This window comes from Herpailurus yagouaroundi, unplaced genomic scaffold (assembly GCF_014898765.1).
Source record: "Herpailurus yagouaroundi ecotype Mexico unplaced genomic scaffold, PumYag 166, whole genome shotgun sequence".
Classification (NCBI taxonomy): Eukaryota; Metazoa; Chordata; class Mammalia; order Carnivora; family Felidae; genus Herpailurus; species Herpailurus yagouaroundi.
In genome coordinates, this window is record NW_024412407.1 from 16,837,033 (window position 1) to 16,861,177 (window position 24,145).

At 36.0% G+C, this 24,145-nt stretch overlaps 1 protein-coding gene across 9 annotated transcripts in view; it reads right to left on the reverse strand.

The window, feature by feature from the left end:
- The window catches only part of DNM1L (dynamin 1 like), a 49,307-nt gene that overhangs the window by 1,852 nt on the left and 23,310 nt on the right, over positions 1-24,145 (reverse strand). For 3 of the 9 annotated variants that reach the window (XM_040488460.1, XM_040488452.1, XM_040488454.1), the window contains 17 exons: positions 23,387-23,433; positions 22,901-22,972; positions 20,482-20,568; positions 18,857-19,019; positions 15,576-15,696; positions 13,726-13,857; positions 12,619-12,825; positions 9,351-9,471; positions 8,952-9,107; positions 8,625-8,714; positions 6,942-7,034; positions 4,260-4,316; positions 3,273-3,350; positions 2,924-2,956; positions 962-1,138; positions 497-606; positions 205-364 (listed from right to left, as the gene is read on the reverse strand). In XM_040488460.1, the coding sequence (XP_040344394.1) occupies positions 205-364; positions 497-606; positions 962-1,138; positions 2,924-2,956; positions 3,273-3,350; positions 4,260-4,316; positions 6,942-7,034; positions 8,625-8,714; positions 8,952-9,107; positions 9,351-9,471; positions 12,619-12,825; positions 13,726-13,857; positions 15,576-15,696; positions 18,857-19,019; positions 20,482-20,568; positions 22,901-22,972; positions 23,387-23,433 (1,904 nt within the window). The remainder of the gene's footprint in view (positions 1-204; positions 365-496; positions 607-961; positions 1,139-2,923; positions 2,957-3,272; positions 3,351-4,259; positions 4,317-6,941; positions 7,035-8,624; positions 8,715-8,951; positions 9,108-9,350; positions 9,472-12,618; positions 12,826-13,725; positions 13,858-15,575; positions 15,697-18,856; positions 19,020-20,481; positions 20,569-22,900; positions 22,973-23,386; positions 23,434-24,145) is intronic. The other 6 variants (XM_040488458.1, XM_040488456.1, XM_040488455.1 and 3 more) reach the window with 3 other exon arrangements.

A 24,145-nucleotide genomic window follows, 5' to 3' on the forward strand; every position in this document is an offset into this window, starting at 1 on the left:
TATATCAAAAAAGGAAGTAATCTCTCCCCTTTATATGTGGCAGATCTATACAACTAGTACCTTCAGTCTAAAAATCTAATCAAGTACTATGCAAAAAAATAGACTAGCCATCCTGTGATGACTGTGTATCTCCAGGGATCAGAATGTAGTGTTTATATCTACAACCCAGCCCCGGGTGTGAAGATTCAGAAGCATTTGCGATACCTTTAGCATGTCCGCAGCTTCCTTCCTGCGCTGTGCCATGTCCTCGGATTCAGTCAGAAGATCATCCAGTAAGGATGATTTATACAGCTGTCCTACTAACTCACTCTGAAGAGTATCTTTCACATGATTCACCAAAAAGTGCATTACTGCCTTTGGCACACTGTAAAATAAAACCATCAGATGATCCACTAACTTAGAATCAAAGCCTAAAAATGTTTTAAATACATGTATTTTCAAAACTGATTATGGAGTTATCCAGCAGTATACATATGCTCTGATTTATAGTACTAACCTGTCTTGAATATTCTTTCTGACAATGAGAAAATACGATTTGATGAGTCGCTCAATGACCTCACAGTCTCTCTGTTCACGCGCAGATAGTTTTCGTGCAACAGGAACTGGCTAAATGGGGTGAAGGGAAGAAACTTTGTTTTTGTGCCATTTTCAAATAAAAGTTCAGTAAGTTTGGGGCGCCTGGGTGACTCAGTTAAGCGTCCAACTTCGGCTCAGGTGATGATCTAACATAACAGTTTGTGAGTTTGAGCCCCACGTTGGGCTCTGTGCTGACAGCTCAGAGCCTGGAGCCTGCTTTGGATTCTGTCTCCTCCTCTCTCTGCTCCTCCCCTACTTGCACGCATGCTCTCAACAATAAATGTTTAAGTTCAGTAAGTTTTTGTGACTTTTTCTTTTGTCTTTTAAAGTGTTCTCCGAATAACAGGGTTATCTCACTAGTGCTGAACCTATTTGCATGGCTTACCACATCCAGCAGATTGACAGCATGGCCTTTTTGGGGACTGGCTGGCATAATTGGAATTGGTTTTGATTTTTCCTCAGCTAACAACTCTTCAGCTTTTGAAGTTTTCAGCATTCCTCTCCAGTTGCCTGTTGTTGGTTCCTGAACACCGTCTCCGACCCCACCACCTCCAGATGCAACCTGAAAAAAACGTTCCAAAATCTGTTCCAATCGTATCCTATCGGACCTTAACTAAACAAAGTTCATTTTCCTTGACAGCAGTCAAGAACACACATCCTGTACCCATCTGGAATCTCATCTATTCAGACAGATAACTGGGTCAGAAAGAGATGGCGGGTGGCATGTATAACTGGAACCCTGAGCTGTCTAAGAGGTTCTGTTGTAATTTCCAGGCCTCAGCCAGTAGACTGAGTTTTTATCGTTTGCTAACTTTAAAATTCTTCCTCTTCTCCAACTCCTCTACCACTATGAAAAACAAAACAGCTGCCATTCAGCTTTTTTTCAAAGGAACCTTACACACTGTTGAACTGTGATCTCTCCAAAAGTTCTGTGAACTCCTGTTTCCAAAACTTCAGAGTTTAACAGTCAACAAAATATCATAGGATAAACCTACAAACTCTGTAACACACTCACGATTCTTAGGCTGATGTGACTTTAAACTGCCTAAAACATAGGATGTGACATAAACACAATGTAAATTTCCTTCATGTCTATACTCTTGAGAAAAGATCTGCTGAAAGGAATCTAGCACTACCATTAACCACAAGTGCTCTTGCACTTTCTTTTCTAGGATATGTTAGAAAAGATGTGTAGGATAATGGGAAAAACAGTAACTCATCAACACTTAAGCAGTGTTTTTAGACGCTCTTTAAAAAGATCTTCTAATCTAAAATGGAGTTAAGATGACCTCCAAACTTCTAACAGAAATGCGTTATGGCAACTGTTTAAAAATGTTTTTGTTTTTTTTTTTTAAAGCTCATAGATAACAGATCTGAAGACCAATTGTAGGGTGACAACCGGTTAAGTAGACTTTTGGGGGCGATCACATTACAAGTGTATACAGGTGTCAAATTATAATTTGTAGACCTGAAACATATTTTTAAAAAGTCATTGCGAATGGGGTATCTTTCTGAATTAAAACACTGGCCCAAATTTGTCTCTAATATGTCTGTTAAGATAGGCCATATCTAAATACAGGCAGTATATTTATACACTGATTTTAAAATGAGTAATTATACTTTAAATACCTATTAACTACACATGAATGATAGAAATTATAAGGAAACTAAGCAAATTCAGGGTGATGCCATGAGTGAAGTAAAACCCAAAGCAATGATTTAGATGGTCTCTAAAACCTGAGCACAGGGGGCTGAGAGAGGTAAAACATTTATAAAGTTTTGAGGTTCAGCACCTTAAATCTGGACAGTGAGGAAAGGAGCTAAATGCAGAAAAAACTAAATATGGATGGGTCTGAATAGTTTACTGATTAATAATTTTCTCCAAAAAAAGTTCTCAAGAATTGACAGTCTCAAACTCTCCCAGTCCCCTTTGTTTTGAATTTGCTTAAGCTGTTGAGGCACATTTTAAGCTACACATTGAGGTGACAATGCAAACTGAATGGAAGCATAAGGAAGCTGCAGGAGGGGATTATCCATTAGTACCGGACCAATGTCAGAACTTTTAAAGAGGAAATGTCCAAACATATAACAACTTCCACCTCTGGAATCTTAATTTCCTACCACAATATTAAAATCGAAACTAGTAGGAAAGCCTATTGTTGTTATTTAAAGAAATGTTAAAACTAGAACGAATGCCATCTTAAAAGGATTAGAAAAGAAAAACAATAAAAAATGGAACACAGACAAGAGATAGATGCTACTGCACAAACAGCTTCTTCAGTGATTTTGAAGACAGTGTTTCAGTGAGAACCAAAGGTACATTTCCATTCTGAAGCAAGAGACTCACATTTTTAGTTTCTCTTCTGCTGTCCTGAATTAACTGTTAAAAGATATGTTAAAACATGCAGTTTAACAAGCAAAATTTAAATACCAATGGTGTGAATTTCAAAACTGCAGGATAATTTCCTCTTTAAATTATTTTTCTGTGTGTTTCTGCTATCTGGCAAGCAAAGGCATGTCAACAATAATTTATGAAGTATACAGTTACATAATTCAGAATTCTTGTTAGACTAAATCTAACCTTAGCACAATATCCCAAATTAATATTCTATTCAGTGTACAGTGTGTTGTTTCCAGATGATTATGTTGCACCAAACAACCAGGCATGCAGGCTTAGATTAAGAATCAGAACAGACCTTGCCATCAGCCTCAGCAGAAGCAGCAGGGGAGGGCTCCTGGGAGGCAGGTGCCAAAGCACTTGGAACTTTATAAGACTAAAGGTAAAAAATGCAGGGAAAGAAAATCAAGGATGCCAAAGATGCATTCAGAAAACATTCTATACATGTAAATTTTTCTTCTCTGCATCAAATTAGTAAAGTAACATGAGAAACAAAAGGAACCATGGGACATAAAATTATTTTTTATTCTTCCTTATTTCTTATACTGTTACCACTTTGTTAAAAGCCTTCTGCAATGAGTACCTAAGGACAATCCAAATCGTTTTTATTTTTGGAATCTGGTAAGATCTTTTCTGGTAAAGGATTTAAGATAACAGATTTGTATACACACATTTTAATGTATGCAACTTATTACAGGTAACCAGAACCTATTATATGCATATTATTTTTCCCTCTCTAAAATACCTTCTTGTTTTATAGTAAAGTCATCCATTGGTCATTTCAACTAATTGCACAGAGTTGATAAAGTCACCTTAAACTTTTAAAAGCTTGATATTTAAAATCCAACTTTAAGCATTTTTTCTAATGTATTCAAGATACCATTAACTTTAAATTACTCAAAACCTATTTTTAAGGGGGCCTGGTGGCTCGGGTCAGTTAAACATCCGGCTCTTGGTTTTCGGCTCAGGTCATGATCTCACAGTTTGTGAGTCTGAGTCCCATGTCAGTCTTTGCATGGACAGTGTGGAGCCAGCTTTAGATTTTCTCTCTCCCTTTCTGCCCCTCCCCTGCTCGTGCGTGCATATACACACATGCGCTCTCGCTCACTCATAATATAAATCAGCTTTAAAAAAAAAACCTATTTTTCAACTTGAAATACCTTCACTCAAACAATGAAATAATTCCAATGGAATAGTGAAGAGAGAAAAAAATTACTCTAGAACTGAGGCTTACCCAATCCATCTTTGCATGTTGGGAATATGCTTTAAAAATACTGTTTTTTACCTTGTCTCGTGATACGGCTGAAGGTAATTCTCTCGCTAGCCTGTTTCTCCTTTGTTCCTAGAAAACACAACCAAACAAAACCAAAGTAATTATCAGAGCACTGAGATACAAGCCTACTAAAAAATGTTCAGCTGAATTGAAAAGTGTGGAATGACTTACAGTATATCCTCTCACTGTTGGGACTCATGCCATAATTTTATTTTAAAACAAACAAGAAATCATTTAACCCAATGCTTCTCAATCTTTTTTTCTGCCCAACACACCTGAAGGATACAATACAACGTCAGTGACAGTGGCTCCCTAAACCAGGGATTCTCAAATGAGGGGCAATGGACTGACATCTTTGCTTTCCCCACTAAAAATCACAGATTGAAACTGTCCCACATAAATGTGTACATCAGCCTTCAGCATACCATGTAGAATCTTAAGTGCACAGATGACAGAATACTTAAGCCTTTAAACCTCACTCTAACCTGCACACATCTACGTGAAATTCCCACAACCCCCACACACAAAACCGTAAGAGGTATCTGTGGTGGAGGTTATCCTTTAAGGATGTTCCGTTTCCTTCATTCTACTATCTCCCAGAAATAAATGGAGCAGTGAAAACAGTCCTTTCTGTAACCTAATTTAACAGACTGATGGACCACCCACTCTTCTACTTTGCTGTTATCAGGTAACTCTGGTACAAAGCTTAAGAAACTGACATTCAAATCAACAGGTGGTGAACACCTACTGTATGTCAGAGCACCAGGACAGGTTCAAGAGTGAGATGTATGTGTTAACGGCTCTCTCAGCAGCAACAGATACACAGAAAAGCATTTAGGTTCAATAAAGTCAAAACTGCTCCTAAGTAGAAACCACTTCGTGAACACTCTCAAGCCTGCAAAAAAAGATGTTAACAAAGCTTCCATATTGACCTTTTATGGGTAAGACTTTCTTTTGACAGATTCTTGACCAATTTTCATTTTTTTTTATGAGGTAGTCCAGTGATAAACAATACATGATAAAAATGTGTGGATTTTAACAATCTTCAGAGTAAAAAGTTTTCCATATTAAAATGTACGTTTTGAAGAGGGACACAAAGCAAAAAAAAAAAAGGGGGGGGGGCAGAATCTGGAACCCAGAAATTCTCATCCTAGTCTGTTACCAACTTGTTACGACCTTAGGGGTCCTGGAAAGCATCCTGGCTTATTTGCTTTGTTGACCAGAGAGGTTACCAATTCTTCCTAAGCCCTCAGTTTTGTCATTTGTTAACATTATCTACCCTCAAAGGGTTGTAAAGATTCAAATAGAATATTCAAATAAAGTTCTTTGTCATGGAGTCATTAAAAACAGAGACCTACTCATTTGTTTAAAACAAAACAAAACAAAACAAAACTTAGCTGAAATCCCATCATAAATGACCTTGTCAGGACGCCTGGGTGGCTCAGTCAGTTAAGTGTCCGACTTTGGTTCAGGTCATGATCTCATGGCTGGTGAGTTCGAGCCCCGCGTTGCGCTCTGTGCTGACAGCTCAGAGCCTGGAGCCTGCTTCAGATTCTGTGTCTCCCTCTCTCTGCTCCTCCCCCACTCATGCTCGCTCTCTCTCTCTCTCTCTCTCAAAAATAAACAAACATTAAAAAAAAAAATTATAAATTACCTTGTCAGTATTACAAAAACTGTTCCATACATAAGTTTTCCATGAAGGTCGTTTCAGTGTTACAAGGACTAAATCCTAGTCCTAAAACAAGATCGACATGCATTTTTCATGTAACAGTTATCTGGTGCACTTTCCAAGTGCTTTAAAATGCTTACTTACGTGCATTTTTTAAATTTTTTTCTGACACTAACTTACCCCAGCTATGTAGCTAAAAATAGTTCCCTATACCTGTTAAAGATGCTTGTTTCTTTTTAACAGCACCCAGGAAAATAAGCACTAAGATAACACTTAACCATCTGTGGGCCTGAGATTCTTCATCTATTTAACCAAAGGACTGAAGTTGATGATGACCTTGGGTCCTCTCCAGTTCCCAAATTCCATGTTTACAATTTTCTCTCCATCCATTTGCATGAAAGGAAATTTTATATAGAAGGGAACTCTGAGGTCTTACTGGATTAAGGCATAGCAGAAAAATTTACTATTCTTGGATAAAAGTAGCATTGCTTTATCCACCAGCCTTGGCTCCATGTGAGATCTTCTGCAACTTGCAACATTAACCTCAAATGGAAAAAAAGAGCCATGAAATGCAGCCACCCCAGTACTGGTGAAAATTTACCATTAATTTAGGTAGTTCTTAGAATGTTTCCTTCCCAGCTTTTAGAGCCAAATAAAAGCAATTTTAAACATTCACTTTTTTGACTCTTCAACCTGAATAAACTACAACAGTTACTGAGAGAGAGCCAGCCAGGCAGTCCTTCAACACTAAATCAGTGAATCCCAGATCCCCTCTGAGTTACAGCTTCGGAAAGAGAAAATGAGAATAATGCCTCCGGGTGGTTTTGAGAATTCAATTTAACATCGGGTGGTTTTGAGAATTCAATTTAACATAACAATGTAATGCCCTTAGCATACTTCCTGGGATGTAACAGACAACAATAGGTATCTGTATGTTTTATACTTATGCCATGCTTGGTAAATTTGATACAACTGATTTACAGTGGATTTTCTCTCTCAAAAGAGACAATTCAAATTGTATTTACCTCTATATTATTGTTCATCAGCCCACAAGCATCAGCAAAGTCTGGATGTTTTGTGTTGATGTAAGCCAGTTCAATTGCCACTAAGTTATGGACCTAGAAAAAAAATTAAATTAGGCTATATACTAAAACAGGTCAACCTAATTCTAATTTAGGAAACACAACTTACTAAATAGTTCTAAAAAAGGCAGTATGGGAAACTGATGCCTTAATAAATACTCAATATTTATACTCCAACTAATACATGTTATGCCATATTAGAATTTCCTCTTTTATTAATATTTCATCATCTAAGACTGCATTTCTAAGGGGGTGAGATAGTGACCTTAAGGTAGTTAGAGGTATTTTGTTAGAAAAAAAAAAAATTTACCCAATGCAAATCTAAGTTCGAAGGCTTTATGTAACCTTGCTATTAAAACCTCAGATCATCTGCTATTGCACATCAACGTTTCAGTTCAGTTTCAACAAGAAAATATTTCATAATCAGATAAAGTCAAAGATGTTAACTTTGAGTAAAGGATACATTTAAAGACCTGAGCCTTACTTATGACAAACCTAGTTTAAATATTATACGTGGTCTGAAATCCTAACGGGACAATAATCAAAAAGGAAAGCTAAGGGGCGCGTGCCTGGGTGGTTCAGTCGGTTAAGCATCAGACTCTTGATTTCACCTCAGGTCATGATCTCACGGTTCATGAGTTTAGGCCATGCAGAGCCTGCATGGAATTCTCTCTCTCTCCTTGCCCCCACCTCCCTCACTAGCTCTCTCGCTCTCAAAATAAACTTAAAAAAAAGGAAAAAGGAAAAAAGGAAAGCTGAAATTAATTCCTCCAGTATTGCAGAGATTTAACTAACCCCTTCATCTGCACCGTTCCAACAAATCTCAGGTATTAGAACAGCATTAAAATGTCAAAACCAGGTGAAAAGGATCTATTCAAATGAAATTCCAATGATTCTGTCATCTCACTAGGTGGACCCTGAGACCAGGTGAACTACATATCTTTACTCCTCTCATTCTGGGGGCTGCACTCGCAAGGGAAACAACCGAGTGGCAGGGATTACATCCTCCACTTCCAAGGATGGTCTTGTACTCTTAGTAAACCTCCACTGGGGCTCACCACCATCCCAAATGCACTTTTAGTGACCAGGAAGGTAAACAAAACAACCAACAAATAGAGACACAAAGGCAATTTCAAATGCTTTTCCCACATTTTTGCCAATTTCAGCATTTTTAAGGATAGCAGCAACCCACAGAATAGTAGCAAGCAACCATGACATTACAGTACTGGGCCATCAAAAGCAAACTAGAAGTGGCCAAATTATTGTCATGTGCCAGAGTTAAAATAAGAGCTTGCTCTAAAGGCTCAGTTTACTGGGGCTGAAGACAAAGCTAATTTTCCATTAGATCAGTGGTGCTACGTAATAGAGCAAAACCATTCACAATCCTCAAGAGGAACTCCATTCTCATGAAAACCTGTGGCTGCAGGCTAACGATGATGAAAATATGAAGAAAAATGTACTTTATACCAGAATTACTGAAGTTTCCTTTGAAATAATAATGGAAGTTCACTAAGCTTTTTCTTGCCACTATACTGGAAAACATGCCTGAACTCTAAAGTACTCATACTGCTGTACAAAAAGCTTCAACAGTGATTACAATGATGACTTGTCAAAATAACAGCTCACCATTTCATTTGTAACAGGTAACCGTTTACGAAGAAGACAAGTCACTACTTCAACTATGGCATCATGAAGTTTAGGAAACCGCAACAACTCCTAAATATGATGGAAGAAAGAAACACAGAAGTCTACTTTGTTTAAAGGAAAATTATATAATTAATGAAATAGATTCTAAGCTACATGTAAGCTGACTACTTCAAAGCACTTTTAGAAAAGGAAGCTACAGATCTGAACTTAACTGTTAACCCATCTTACAGATTTCCTCCCATCCCATGAAACGACCCCTTCCGTATTTTACTACTTAGTCGGACACCCGTTACATTTGTCTGTTACCTGTGTACTGTAATTGCTACAGTGCTGAATGATCCTTTGCATTTCCTCATGAACTAGTTCCACACAACGCAGGCTGGGTTCTTCCAGACGTTTGATTTGCCGCTTGACCAGTAACTCAAATGAAACTTCAGGCACAAACAAAGCAGGACGAGGACCCTAAAAAAAAAAAGTAGTAAAAAAAAAAGTTGAGCTCTTATTATAGCTATAGACAATTTTAGCTCTTCCTTAGGTTAAAATAAATCACATTGTTTGGTATTTTTCATGAAAAGTGCTTCCTAATATCAAGTATGAGGGCAAAGAGGCTGTACAGTTCATTTAAAAAGATATAGTTAATGGGTTAAAAATTATAATAAACCTTTAACCTCTTTTTAAAAAAAATTCTAAGCCGAGCATACTCACAGTAGCATTTCTAATGGCAGTCAAAATGTCAATAGTGTTAAGGCCACCTAGTGGGTCAACAGATTCTAAAGTTCGCCCAAAAGTCTCATGGAAAATATAACATATCCGAGCACCACCGCATCTGAAAGGCAATCAAGTATATGATTCCTGTTATTACTAAAAGGGAAAGAAGGTGCAAGTTAGAAGTCTTTACGGTCTTATTTTCTGATAACGTCTCAGATAAACGATTACATTTAGATCATTTTCATGTGCTCTTAACTCCATTATGAACCAGTTTCTCTATTTTTTTCTTTTAATGGAGAAGAAGGGCATTCACATGTGTATGTGTGTGTGCACACAGAGCTGTTCTGTCAAAACACAGTCAACTAAGAACTACAGAACATCTTTTCTCTCCCTAGTTTTCTTCAACTATAAGCTTTTGAAAAGACCAGGAATGGTATCTTATTTGTTTCTGTCTATTCACAATTTAGAGGGGAGATAAATAAACTTTTCCTGTAAAGGGCCAGATAGTAGTTTAGACTTTTCAGGCCATACAGTCTGTCACAACCACTCTGTTCTACCACTGAGCACAAAAGCAGCCACAGACAAAATATAATAAGTATAGCTGTATTCCAGTAAAACTCAGGCACACAGAAATGTGGATTCTATATAATTTTCATGTCATGAAATATTCTCTGAATTTTTTTTCAACTATTTAAAAATATAAAAATCATTCTTAGCCAATGGGCTACAGTTTGCCTACTCCTGCTTTAAACAAATCTCTACTGGGGCGCCTGGGTGGCTCAGTCGGTTGAGCGACCGACTTCGGCTCAGGTCATGATCTCACAGTCTGGGAGTTCGAGCCCCGCGTCGGGCTCTGTGCTGACAGCTCAGAGCCAGGAGCCTGCTTCAGATTCTGTGTTTCCCTCTCTCTTTCTTCCTCCTCCACTCATGCTCTGTCTCTGTCTCAGAAATAAACACTAAAAAAAGAAAAAAAAAATTTAAAGAAATCTCTACTATTCACTACTTTCTTACAGTTGTCTAGGCAGAAGGTGAACTAGCCTAACATTATGCTAGGTGAAATAAGGCAGACACAAAAGGACAAATACTGTATGATTCCCCTTATATGAAATACCTAGAACTGGCAGATTCATAGAGACAAAGCAAATCAGAGGTTCCTAGAGACGAGGAGGAGGGAACAAAGAGATACTGCTTAATGGATACAGAGTTTCTGTTGAGGTGATAAAAAATTTTACAAAGAGACACCATTTGATGGTTAGACAATATTGTGACTGTATTAATGCCATTAAATTATACTTAAAATTACCAGTTAAAATGACCAGTCTGCCTTCAACCTTTCCCTTCTCCAAATAATTTTTCAAAATCACCATAATTATACTTCTAAAATGGGTACTCCTCTGATCAGAAGTGTTCTGTCTGTTATAGCAAGAAGTCTTCCAAATTCTGAAGATCTCTGGCTTTCCACAGTCTTGTTTTTAGATGCCTTTGCTGCCTTACCTCCTGTTATGTCTTGTCATTGTACATACCATTCTGCAAATATACCCTGCATTGTTCTTCGCTGTTCAAAGCCTAAAATACTCTTCTACTTACTGCATCCCGAAGTTCTATTCAGAGCCCAACCCAAATACATTCTAACTACGGCATTCTCCCAGTCCCTGAGAGAAATGTAAATGGTGTCTTTTCAGTGTCCTAAAGGCTTGAATAGGTGGTTACACAGGTATTTACTTTATTAACTATTTATGAAACCCCCCATATATATTATATGCATGTTTCTGGATATGTATTTAATAAGTATTTAAATAAAAATACTTGATTATACTCCTGTTTGCCACACAATTGTGCCTCAGGTTACCTGGATCTACCTTACCCACTAAGCTCTTTTTTATTTATTTATTTTTTAATGTTTATTTATTTTTGAGAGAGAGAGAGAGACAGAGAGAGTGCAAGCATGGGAGGGATAGAGAGAGAGGGAGACACAGAATCCGAAGCAGGCTCCCAGCTCTGAGCTGTCAGCACAGAGCCTGACGCAGGGCTTGAACTCACAAACCATGAGATCATGACCTGAGCTGAAGTCAGACACCTAACCAATTGAGCCACCCAGGCACGCCCCCACTGAGCTCTTTAAAGATTCATCTTAGTAATCTTTATTTCCCTCAATATGCTATAAATATAATAACCAACCATGCAACAATTTATGGGGTTAACTCACTTATATAAGGCCACCTGGGTCACACAAAAGTACACAGAACACACAAAAGTGCATATATAATTTCATGAGTGGTGAAATCTGAATAAGCTCTGTGGGTTGTACCAATGTCCGTTTTCTCATTTTGTTACTGTACTATATACAAGATATCAACACTGGGGAAGATGGGGTGAAGGATTAACAGGACCTACTTGTACATTTATTTGCAACTTCCTGGAAGTCTATAATTATTTCAAAATGAAAAGATTTTTTTAAGTGAGAATTTAGAGAAATGAACATTCTTATGTATTGCTAATACAATCTATTAACAGTATGGCAACAGTAAGAGGCTTTTAGGATGTTATAACCTTTGACATAGTAATTCTATTCTAGGAATTTATCCTAAGGGTTTACTTGGATACATGCCCTGGAAACAGTCCATCACAACATTTTTTATATTTGTGTATAAATGAAAACAACGTATCAGTAGTAAGGTACTGGTTTAAGAAATGAGAGCGTACCTAGAAAATAAAATACTATGTAAATTTTAAGATTGATAATAGAAATGTATAAGTAATATTAGTTGTTTGTGATATGTTGATTTACAAAATGATTCCAAAATAGCGTGTATAGCATCTGATTTTTGAAGATGTGTAATACAGGCATTTATAATGCATAGAAAAATGTCTAGATTCATGCCAAAATTAGCAGCGAGTATTTCTAGTTAGTGGAATTAAGTAATTTTGTCATATATTCTTTTTATCTGCATTTTCTTCCTTTTTTCATGAATAATTACAGTGTGTATATTAAAGAAATGAACATTTAAGGAGTTAAGTTACCAAATATTTTAAAGATTTATCCAAGTTTTATTAAAAAAAAAAACCTGAAATTTTTACTGTGCTTTATACTTAGTTTACAGAGCATTTTTACACATACATCAGACATCATCCTATGCAAAATACTACTTTACAGGTAAGTATAAATCACAATCAGATCATCTCAGATTTAAAGTCACTATTATAAAAGTTAAAGTAACCTAGCAATTCAGGTAACCAAATCCATACAAAAATTTTTTTTACTTACAGCTCTGAAGTTTCAATATATTTTGCGGTTCCTTCAATAGTGTTACAATATTCTGTGGCAAATTTGGTAATAAGCTGGAGTAAAGTAGCACTTTTATCATCCACAGGTTCACCATAGCTATTTAGGAGAGACTGATACTGAGCAGCTAGAACATTTATTCTTGTTTTCAGCTCTGGTAAGCAGTCTCTGATGTGATGCATCAGTAACCTAACAAAGGTTAGAAAAAATGATTTAAAGTAAAACTGTGTATTTTGAAGCCCCAAACAGCTCAAATTTTTAAAATGCCAATAATGGTGAAAGCTGTCAAATAATTTGTCTTGGCAGGAAATAATGCAATTTTAGGCTAGAAATAAATACTTAGTCTGAACAAAGACAACTTGATTGACACTTTAAATTTGCCTTCAACCCATAAAATTATAGCAGTTGCTAAGAGAATCAAATATAAACTGAAACCTATTATTTCTATATTAATTACAATTACCTCAAAGAAAGTATGCTACTCAATATAATTCTACCTAGATGATTTTTGTTTCTGACTTATCTTAGCAGAGTGAAAATCAATCTTATTAAGATCCAAGTCTATCAGCCTTTATTTAGAGAGTAAGACAAAAGAAAAAACAGCTTTCATTTTAGTCATTTATAAATTACCTAAAAAGGTCTTCCAGTCCCTCTACCATCAGTGGGTATTAAGAAATTCAAGGTACATACCTTAAATTCTTTTTATGAATAATAGAAGGCATCCAAAAATAAGACTAGATTATGTGAAAAATTATAAATTTTAATTAAGTTCCTGAAATCCCAAGTGGAAACTAAGTCATTTGTTATCTAGTTCTAGCACCAAAAATAAATGACTGTCAAGAACTTCATAATTAACATGTCTTAAAATTCCCTTGCACATTTCTAAACTCCATAATTTAATGCCAACCACCCCAATAAAAAAAGATATCTATATTACAAGAACCTACATACAAGAAACAAGACCTGAAACTATATACATAAGAACATTATGAAAATATAAAGAACTAAAAATGAGAGCTCTCAGACACCTACTGGCAAGCAAACAAACAAACCAACAAAATCTCATTTTTCAAGAGGTAAAAATGTTACCTGTTCAGAGTCCTAGCAAGATACTTTGTTCCATTTCTATTAGCCAGGGATGGGTATTTCTTTTGAAGAAAAGCATATTCATCACGGATTGAATCAGTTACACTCTTCTTATTGTTAATGTCTAGCTGGCTCCTAAGGTTGAAAAATAACAAAACCTTTCAACTAAAGTCAACTGAGGTCTTCTACATACCTTGGATGATGATGATGATGATGATGATAGCACCAAGCATTGTTTGTAATGCCTGATACGGATTGTTTTATTTAATTCTTGCAGTAATACTATGCAGTAGGTATTATTTCATTTTATGCCAAAGGAACTGAGGCTCAGGGACATTAACCTACGCAAGGTCACATGTTAAGTACTTCAGCCTATATTCAATCTGTGACTTGTAAGTAAATAATGCCTGAATAGTTTAGGACTCGTAACTACCATTCACTATAGTCAAAAGCAGTACTCTTAAGTAACAGGGATAGACACGTGAAAAAAGTAAAAGCATGATAGCCAGCTGTATATTTTATGCATGGACAGGCAATGGATTTCTACCAAAAATAATTAACTTGAAGAGCAGTCAACTACAAATGCAACAGTTTTATACCACCAGCTCGCATGAAAAGAGAGTGGGAATTAAACACACACACACACACACACACAAAAGAAAAGAAAACAAAAAGAGAAGTCAAAGTATAGGAGAGTTAGGACATACGAATAAAGCAGACAACTGAAAGAGATCTTGGATATCACTTAGTAAAAACATTTTCATTTTATTTATTTGTTTAATTTTTTTTTTTTTTTTTAGGGAGAGAGAGAGGGAGGGGGGGCGTGCAAGTGCAAGTGGAAAAGGGGCAGAGAGAGAGGGTGAGAGAGAATCTTAAGCAGGCTCCACACCTAGCATGGAGCCCAACCTCAGGCCTCGATCTCATGACTGTGAGATCATGACTTGAGCTGAAATCAAGAGTTGGACACTTAACAAAATGAGCCACCCAGGCATCCCTTTATTTATCTATTTATTTACTTTTTGAGGGAGAGAAAAGCAGTATCATTTTAAAAGGCCTGAAACCCAAACATGTCAGGTGTCATTTAAGGCCACATTATATATCTAGTTTAGAGACAAACTAGGACTAGAACCCAGATCTCCTGTTAATTTCAGTGCTGCCTACTTTATAAAGGCTTTGGACTAAGAGAGTGCTTCATTTGAAATCTGCTTTCACCATGTGACTTTGGGAGATATAAAACTTGAGCCTTCTAATTATAAAATAGACACCAACACCTACCTCACAGCGATGTTGTAAGGGTTCAAAGAGATACCATTTGCAAATTGCTCACAGTAAAGTCTCTAAAACATAATTAGACACTCAGTAGTAGTTTCCTTTCCACAATTTTTAATACCAGCTATTCATTATTAGAATACCTTTAATAAAATTTCTCCAAGTCACATCCTGGCAAATACAAAGGATCAATCACTAATGCCAAAGGTGTTAAACCAATTTATTAAAATCCTACCATCTTAACAAACTCTTTCTTGATTGCATGCAAATTTAAATAATACTCTTTTTTCTTATCCAGTGCACTCCTCATACATAACACAATAGGCAGGAATTTTTCAAGCCTCGCTATTAAATTTTCTTCCACTTTATAGCACTGCTTACTTTAAAAATCCTTTCCATTACAAACACCCACAGGAGGCTTTAGTGGATCTTTTCTCCCTTTAGAGCACTGAATTCCTAACAATACCACAGTTACAGTAAAAGGGAAAAAGAGGGATCATATCACATTTTAGATTACTTTTGAAAATTCAGATTTGCTCTGAAATGGGAATGCTGCAATTATTATCCCATTCTTGATTGCTAACCTGTTAACTACTCCAATTATTCCAAGTTTGACTGGTATAACCCTTCCCATCAATACATCCATGGCATCAGTACCCGCATCCATGAGGTCAAGTTTAGTGATTACAGCTAAGGTTCTGCGACCTGGTAAATGCAAAAAAGAAAAGATATTGATCCATTAAATAAAGCTATTCAGTATTAATAAAGAAAAATCCTCATCTATAATCCCTCCTTAACGTTACTTCTGTCATCATTTTGGCAGTATTTTTCCAGCCTTTGCTTATAGATACTTTTTAAAGTTTATTTACTTTGAGACAGAGACAGAGAGAGGGCAAGCTGGGCAAGTGCAGAGAGAGAGGGTAAGAGAATCCCAAGCAGGCTCTGTGGGGTCAGTGCCAAGCCAGAATCGGGGCTCCATCTCACAAACCACGAGTTCATGACCTGAGCTGAAATCAAGAGTTGGATGCTTAACCCACAAATACTTTTTAAAAACTTACTTTAGAGGCACCTGGGTGGCTCAGTTAGTTAAGCATCTGACTCTTGATTTCAGTTCAGGTCATGATCTCATGGTTCATGAGTTCGAACTCTGCACTGGGCTCGAGCCTGCTTGGGATTCTCTCTCTTTCTCTCTCTCTCTCCACCCCTCCCCTCCCCTGTTTTCTCTTTCTCTCTCTCTCTTTCAAAAATAAACTTTTAAAAAAATAGAAAATTATAAAAACTAACTTATTTTAATCATCATGTAAAATTAAAAAAATTTTTCACATATAGTGTTTTTTATTAGCTCTTAGGGCTCATTTTTTATAAGTATTTTAAAAATCTATTTAAAATTTACTCACTCCTGTTGTATAGTTCCAGGAGTTTTGATAAATGCAAAAGAGTTATGTCACTTCCACCTCAAGACAAAATAGTTGTATCACTTCCCCCCAAATTTATTTGTACTACCACCCAATCAAACCCCTTTTCTTTAAAAAATTTTTTTTCAATGTTTATTTTTGAGACAGAGGGAGAGAGAGAGGCACAGAGAGAGAGGGAGACACAGAACCCAAAGCAGGCTCCAGACTTTGAGCCATCAGCACAGAACACGACACGGGGCTCAAACCCACGAACCACCAGATCATGACCTGAGCCGAAGTCGGAGGCCCAACCGACTGAGCCACCCAGGTGCCCCTCAAACCCCTTTTCTATTCCTAGATTTGCTTTTCCAGAATATGACATAAATAGAATCATATACATATATATAGCCTTTTGACTCTGGCTTCTTTCACTTGACATAATGCACTTGAGAGTCATCTGTGTTGTTGCATATATCAATAATTCATTCTTTTTCATTGCAAAGCAGTGTTCCATGGTAGGAATATACTATAGTTTGGTACTTTGAGAAACATTTGGGTTGTTTCCAGTTTTAGGAGATACAAATAATAGGTTTTAATTTAACATGGGTAAATGTCTAGGAGTGGTACTGACTGAACTTTTTAAGAAACTGACAAACCGCTTCAAAGTGGCCGGTACCGTTCCCACCAGTAATGTGTAAGAACCGCAGCTGCTCTGCACAATGTCTAATTTTACATACGGCATTTTCAACATTGCTTCACATCTACAAAATCATTCTTTTTAATGATTCCCTACCCATCACTACCTTAATAATCTATTATTATCTTAATCTATTATAATCTTAATCAGTCCTACTATGGGCCATATATTAAGTTGAATTTAATTTTTTGACACTATAAATAATACTCGATGGGACTATTTCCTTATAATATATGACCAGATTCAGATTCCTAGATCAAGGGGTGCCTGGGTGGCTCAGTCGACTCTTGACTGTGGTTCAGGTCATGATCTTGCAGTTCGTGAGATCAAGCCCCGCAACGGGGTCTGTGCTGACAGTGTAGAGCCTCCTTGGGATTCACTCTCTCCCTCTCTCTTCCCCTATCCCACTTTCTCTCTTTCAAAATAAATAAACTTAAAAAAAAATTACTAGATCAAAAGTATGATCCTATTTATGGCTCAAAGGTCAGTTTAAAATAGAATGCATATAAAATGCTTAACAGTTTAAATGATAAATGTAAAATTTAAATAAACCTTTTGATAGAGCTTAATTAATTTATTTCTTACTATTATTTTTTAAGTAAACTCTACCCACAATGTGGGGCTCAAACTCATGACCTTGAGATCAAGAGTCATATGCTCCACTGTCTGAGCCAGCCAGGAGCCCCTAGAGCTTATCTTCCAATCTAAAATGAACATGTGGTAAATACTTCTTAAAAGCTTTAAATTAAATAAAAATACTTTTAAAAATTACTGTTTATGGGAATTTTAATTAGTAGCCTTAGCATTAACTTTTCCTACCAAATTTTTATTTCAAATTCTTCTTCAAAGCAAGAAAAAAGAAAACAGGACACAGCCCACAGAACCCCCAAATACTCCAGTAAAAAAATTAGATCCTATGTGGAGCAAAGCTACATTTATTAGCAGCAATAATAATTACTCTCTTATAAGCTGCCATTGTATATATACTATGAGATGTATATCACAGCATCAGTCAACTATCATACAATGATCCACAGTATGAACTAATCCTTGGGGTTATGAATACTTCATAAAAGGATTTTACCTTTATTTCTAAGAATTTTCTCTGCCTTATGTCTGTCTAAATGTTTTCTACCTCTGCGGAATGTAGATAACCACAATTAGCTACTGTATCATAATCAACAATGATCAATTATGAGTTAATTATTCTTAGAAGTCAGCTAGTCAAAAATCTAAATCATTTTATTTCTACAAAACAAACCATCCTTGAAAAGCCATCTTATTATTTAAAAAAAATTTTTTTTAATGTTTATTTATTTTTGAAGGGGAGAAAGACACAGCATGAGCAGGGGCAGGGCAGAAGAGAGGGAGACACAGAATCCAAAGTAGGCTCCAGGCTCTGAGCTGTCAGCACAGAGCCCAATGCAGGGCTCGAACCCACGAGCTGTGAGATCATGACCTGAGCTGAAGTCAGATACTTAACTGACTGAGCCACCCAGGTGCCCCTCATATTATAATTTTAAAGTCATCAGGTAACCATTACAAATATGGACATTATGTTAAGTATTTTTGCCTTGACTATACAGCAACTAACCCATTAAAACTTTATTTTCCATCCGAATCTCTAGTTGTAATTATAAGCAGAATAGGAGCACATTGTTTTTTAAATCTGTATTAACAGTTTGATATTCCTTTTAAAAATATTCCTTTCTTGAGGGTAGATTTACCACTGTTAACCAACCATATCTCATTAAATATAAACATTTGTCCTTACCATCTGGATCTACCTCTCTTGAAATCTTAAGGGCCTCTGATGTGGCCATATCGGTATTAGCAGCAGTGACAGCAAGGATGATGGAATTTGGATTACTGATGAAGCGAAGAATGAGCTCTCGGATTTGAAGCTCAATATCCTTAGGTTGATCACCCACAGGCACCTGAACCAAAGACAAATGAAGAAGGAACTAGTAATAAAAATCAACTCAGCCTCCCCTCACTTAATCTACAGAATGTAGGCATTACTCCATTTACAGTTAAAATGAAGAAAGTATATACATACTACTAGTAGTGGTATGTATGCATTTGGTAATATGTGAAAGCCTCAAAATGTACCTCTTGCAAATATCAGAAGTTTACTGTGTGAAGGATTGGTCAGTGCTAATTCCTAGAGACAAATTCATTCATTCATTCATTCATTCATTCATTCATTCATTCAATTACCAAATATTTATTGGCAGCCTAATATATTTCAGGCACTGTTCTACATTACATGTCATGGTAGTCATTAAGAAAAGAGAGACTGATAATTATTTGAAATCAGATTATGCTTTTAAATAATGAGGGAAGAACTCACTCAGATAATGACATTTGAGAGAATGGCCAGAAACTGAAGGAGATAAGGGAGAGTTACATGCAGATATCTAGTGGAAGAATATTCCAGCAAGATGAATGATAAGGTCAGAACACTGGAACAGAAGGAGTTAGAAGAGTAACAGGATACTTTAAATCTCTTTTTAGAACTTAAGCTTTTACTGTGAATGAAATGAAAAGCCAATGGAGAGATTTTGAGCCAAGGAATGACACAATCTAATTTTTACCTTAACAGCATCATTCTGGCTGATTACTTAACAGATTATGAGGAGGACCTGTTAGGAGGCTGTTGCAGTAACGCAGGTGAGATGATAGTGGCTAGATGAGGATATAGCTACAAATGTGTATATACAACAGAGTTCTAGATATATTTTAAATGTAAGGAGAGCCAAAAAGATCTGCTCACAGAGTAGTGTGGAATAAAAAAGTATCAAGGCTGACTACAAACTTTTTGGCTAAGCAACTGACAGAAGAGGGTTGCCATTTATTTAGTGGGGGAGATTATAGCAGGATCAAGTCAGCTTGAGGGACAGGTCAGAAATTTAGCACGAGACATAACAAGTTTGAAACGTCTACTAGACACGTGTGTGGACATGCCAAATAGACAGTTACAAAAGTCTGGAGATGTTTAAATGCTGTAAACATACAGACATTCATGTATTTAAACCCATAAGTTTCGACGAAATCATCAAGGGGGGGTAAGTGTACCCACTTGACAAGAGGTCTAAAAACTGAGTTCTAGGCACTCACTGTTAACACTGGGAAGATAAGAAACCAGCAAAAGAGACAGAGAAGGAGTGGACAGTGATGCTGGAGAGAAACCTGCAGAGTATGGTGTCGTGGAAGCCAAGTAAAGAAAGTGTTTCAAGGAGAAGGGAGGGCTCAACTATATCAATGCTGCTAGATCAAGTTGACTGGAAAAAAAAAAAAAAAGGCTGATTATTCTCATATAAGGTCAAGTAAAAACCACATTTGTTCGAGTGAAAACAAACATGACCAAATCCACGATGAGTAACAACTAATCTTTACCTTGGTCATTCCTGGCAAATCCACAAGTGTCAGATTGACAACATTGGGTGAAAAAATCTTAAGATGAATTGGCTCAGGGCTTACTCCCTAAAAATAAGTTTTAAAATACATTAAAATCACATTAAAATTTCATTGAAATATAAAAATGCAAAGTACATCTCATTTCAAGTAGATAGACTCTAGATGCTTTCAGATACAAATTAAACCATGATCCCTAAAACATTTCAGCAATCAAAACCTGATGAAACCCATGGGAAGTAAGGCAGCCAGCCAGCCATATAGCAGGTTATAAGCTTACTCAATCCTGTAACATTAATATACAAAATTTATTTCTCCTTTATTATTCCACATTCTTTTCTCTGGTTCTAGACAGATACAATTTCTTAAGTACGTTTAATAGACTTAGTGCTGAACAAAAGAACACTGTGTCACTATCCAAATTTATGAGGTTCTTGAGTAGACAGTGAGGCATAGGTAACAAGTTATCCACATCAACTTGGTTCCTAATCTTTGAATATCAGGTAGCAAAAACATATATTCTAAGAGACTCCTCAGAAAATTTATCTGCATCTTCAGATTCCTGAATTCAAATAGTAGAATTTGGATAGTGAGAGATACCTTTATTTCCCTAGACTGAGATCATTACACACACTGCCTTCTCTTCACCACTGGCCCTCTACAAGTTTTAGAGCTGAGTCATACATGTAAAAAGGCACATAGAAAATGTGCATTCGTCTTTGCATATGCCCTTCTTTATCCTTTAAAATGTCCTCTCATCTACCTACCTTTTATCTTCCTTCATACACACCCACTGAAAATTTTAATTTCACAGAAAGCTTTTTTGAAACATCCTTTACTCTGAGTTATATTAGATAACTCCAAACTACTTTTCTATTTCAAACACATCAGTGTTCCAAAGTCCTGTGCTGATATTCAGCATACCTACCCAGCTTGTGTACTTCTCAGGCATTCCCTTCTCATGTCCAATACACAGCTTTGCTCAAATGCCTTTACAACTCCAATCTCATAAATATTTTAAATCCCTCAGGGCTTTATGTTAGGCATATGAAATCATTTAGATATTTATACATATGAAATTACTTACATAAGATCAAAGTATCATTTACTTCATTACAAACATGATTTAGGAAAGAAGAGATTTTTCACAGATTTGGGGGTAGGGGACTTCTCATCTTTTGGACACTGTGGGTGAGAAAACCTGCTAGGTAAGTATATCACATCCCCACCGTAAATTAAACATCTTGTTGGTATACAGACTTCATCTTTCATGACATTCAGTCTAGTTTAACTAAAATTTTCCTTTCTGAAACACTAGTCACATCCATTATAAATTCTAGCCCTATGTAAAATTACCACCAATTCCTGAGTTCAGTAAATCCATGGGGACACAGGAGAGAATTCAGACTGGTACTACAATTAATAACATCCCCGAAGTTAAAATTATCCCTGATATAATTACAGGACAGACAACAAGCTAATCTAGTTTGCTGCCACTTTTTCTACCTCTTCTATACAACACAATCATTAGAAATTCAGGGAAGTATGGTAGCAGCAGCAGCAGTAACTCAAAGGTTAACAGCCCAGAGTTCAATAATGAACAAAGCTTAGTCAGAGAGATAAATATCCTGACTAGACATAAAGAATTGACGTGGCTCAAAAATGCCTTTGTGTCAGGACAACCTCTTCAGCACAACATCTGGCAGATCAAAGGGCTCAGTGAATACTTGTCGAATATTAGTACTAGGCCAGGGCCCACTTGCTGGATTAAGTAGCCTTTGGATAATATAAGAATGGAGGTTAAAAAAGAAAAGAAAGAAAAAAGGAAGGAAACAGAAAGATAGTTAAGGATAAAGAAAGGAGAGAAAACAGAGCATTTATGAGAAGCAGTGATAGTGCTTGGTGTCAAGATTAATGGCATCTTAGACACATTTTTTTTTTAAATTTTCACAATGTTAGAAAACAGGAATTAAGTTGTTAACATTAGTTTTCATTTTCATCGAAGAAAACTTCTCTCTTTACTTTTGTAAGTAAATCTAGCCTTACTCAGGTAAGAGAGCTCTTCAAAATCTCCTAAGTTACATAATGCTTCTTGAGTTAGAGTACAATCAATCCATCAGAAAAAAATAACTTACTATAGCAATATTAAATACAAAAATTATATAAGTGATATATAAATCACAAGATAAACAATCATCTAAATGAAATATTTGATAGTATATGAAAGCTCTAAGAAACAAAAGGGATTTTAAGTAAGGTTTTTATATACTTGTGAAAATACTCCATTAGTTTCAAAGACCAGGACTATGAATTTACAATGCCCATAACACATTATACACAGAATACTCTCAATGATATATTTACTGAGGTTTATACATTCTAACTCTAAAAAGATGCCTACCTTATTATTTCCCGAAATCCTTTCTGTTTCGTTTTCAATTTCTTGTCGAATTTCATCAAAATCCGTGTAAAGCTAAAAATTATTGAAACAAAAAGGACAACATTCATGATAAGATCAACAGTTCTTAAGTGAGGGGTTGATAAATTTCAAGGATGTCTACAGATCTGCTTCAGAGAATTAGTAAATTCTAATATATACATGTATTTTCTAAGCCAAGGAGTCTTAGTTTACATGAGCTTTTCAAAGCTGCCTGATCCCACAACAGTTAATTTCCACATTACAATAAGCCTCAACATAAAGTGTCTTCCAAATAAACTGCTATGGTTAGAAATGTTACTAATAAGATAAGATTTACTTTATAAGGAGCAGTTGCTTCAAGATAACATAACACACTGCCAGTCGTAAGAAACTAAATTATCAACTACTTGTACAAAAAAATGTATCAACATATTATCTCTTCATTAATATTCTTGTGTGATTGATTACCTTATTTTTGGTGTGAAGAAATTTACCCCATTCTTCTGCTTCAACCCCTAGAAAAAGAAAAACTCCATTTATTGGAAACTATAGCAATTACCTTTTTATCTTAGGAATTCAAAAAGGCAACACAATATTATTTGTTCCTATTTTGCCACTGACAAGCAGTATTTTAAGACCTCCTAAATTATACTTTCATATTTTAAAAACTATCATATATTTCAAAAAATGACTTTTGAGAGTTACTCACAGATCTTCCTTTTGAAATCTAGATTTGAAATCTAGAGTCTGAAAATAAAATTGTTCATTTCTCTTCATATTTTGTATGTAATTATATTATGGTAAAAGCATATGCTTTGTTTTTAAATATCTTACACATAAAAGCAGTTTATACAACGAAAGTAACTCAAGCAAATGGCTAACAGAAGAAAAACTAAGAATCCTACTGAGTAATGCAAAAAGCACATGTAATAGATTTACACAAATAACTCAAGGTAAAAATTTGCAATATGTAAATGAAACTTTTTTCTTTTAAATTTGGTTTCCTGCTGGTTACCTATAAAGTCACAATTTGCTGTTCCTTTAAAGAGTTCTCTCAGTAGTACAAAATTATCCTGTAACTTATATGTACTTTCAAGGTGATTTTCCCACCAGGGCCAAGACTATGTTTTCCCTTGGAAATGAAGGTTAGAAAGCAATGAAATGAGTGTTTGTGGGTGGGAGGAGACAGACAGACCCTAGCATATGTACTGTATGGAGTCGCTACTC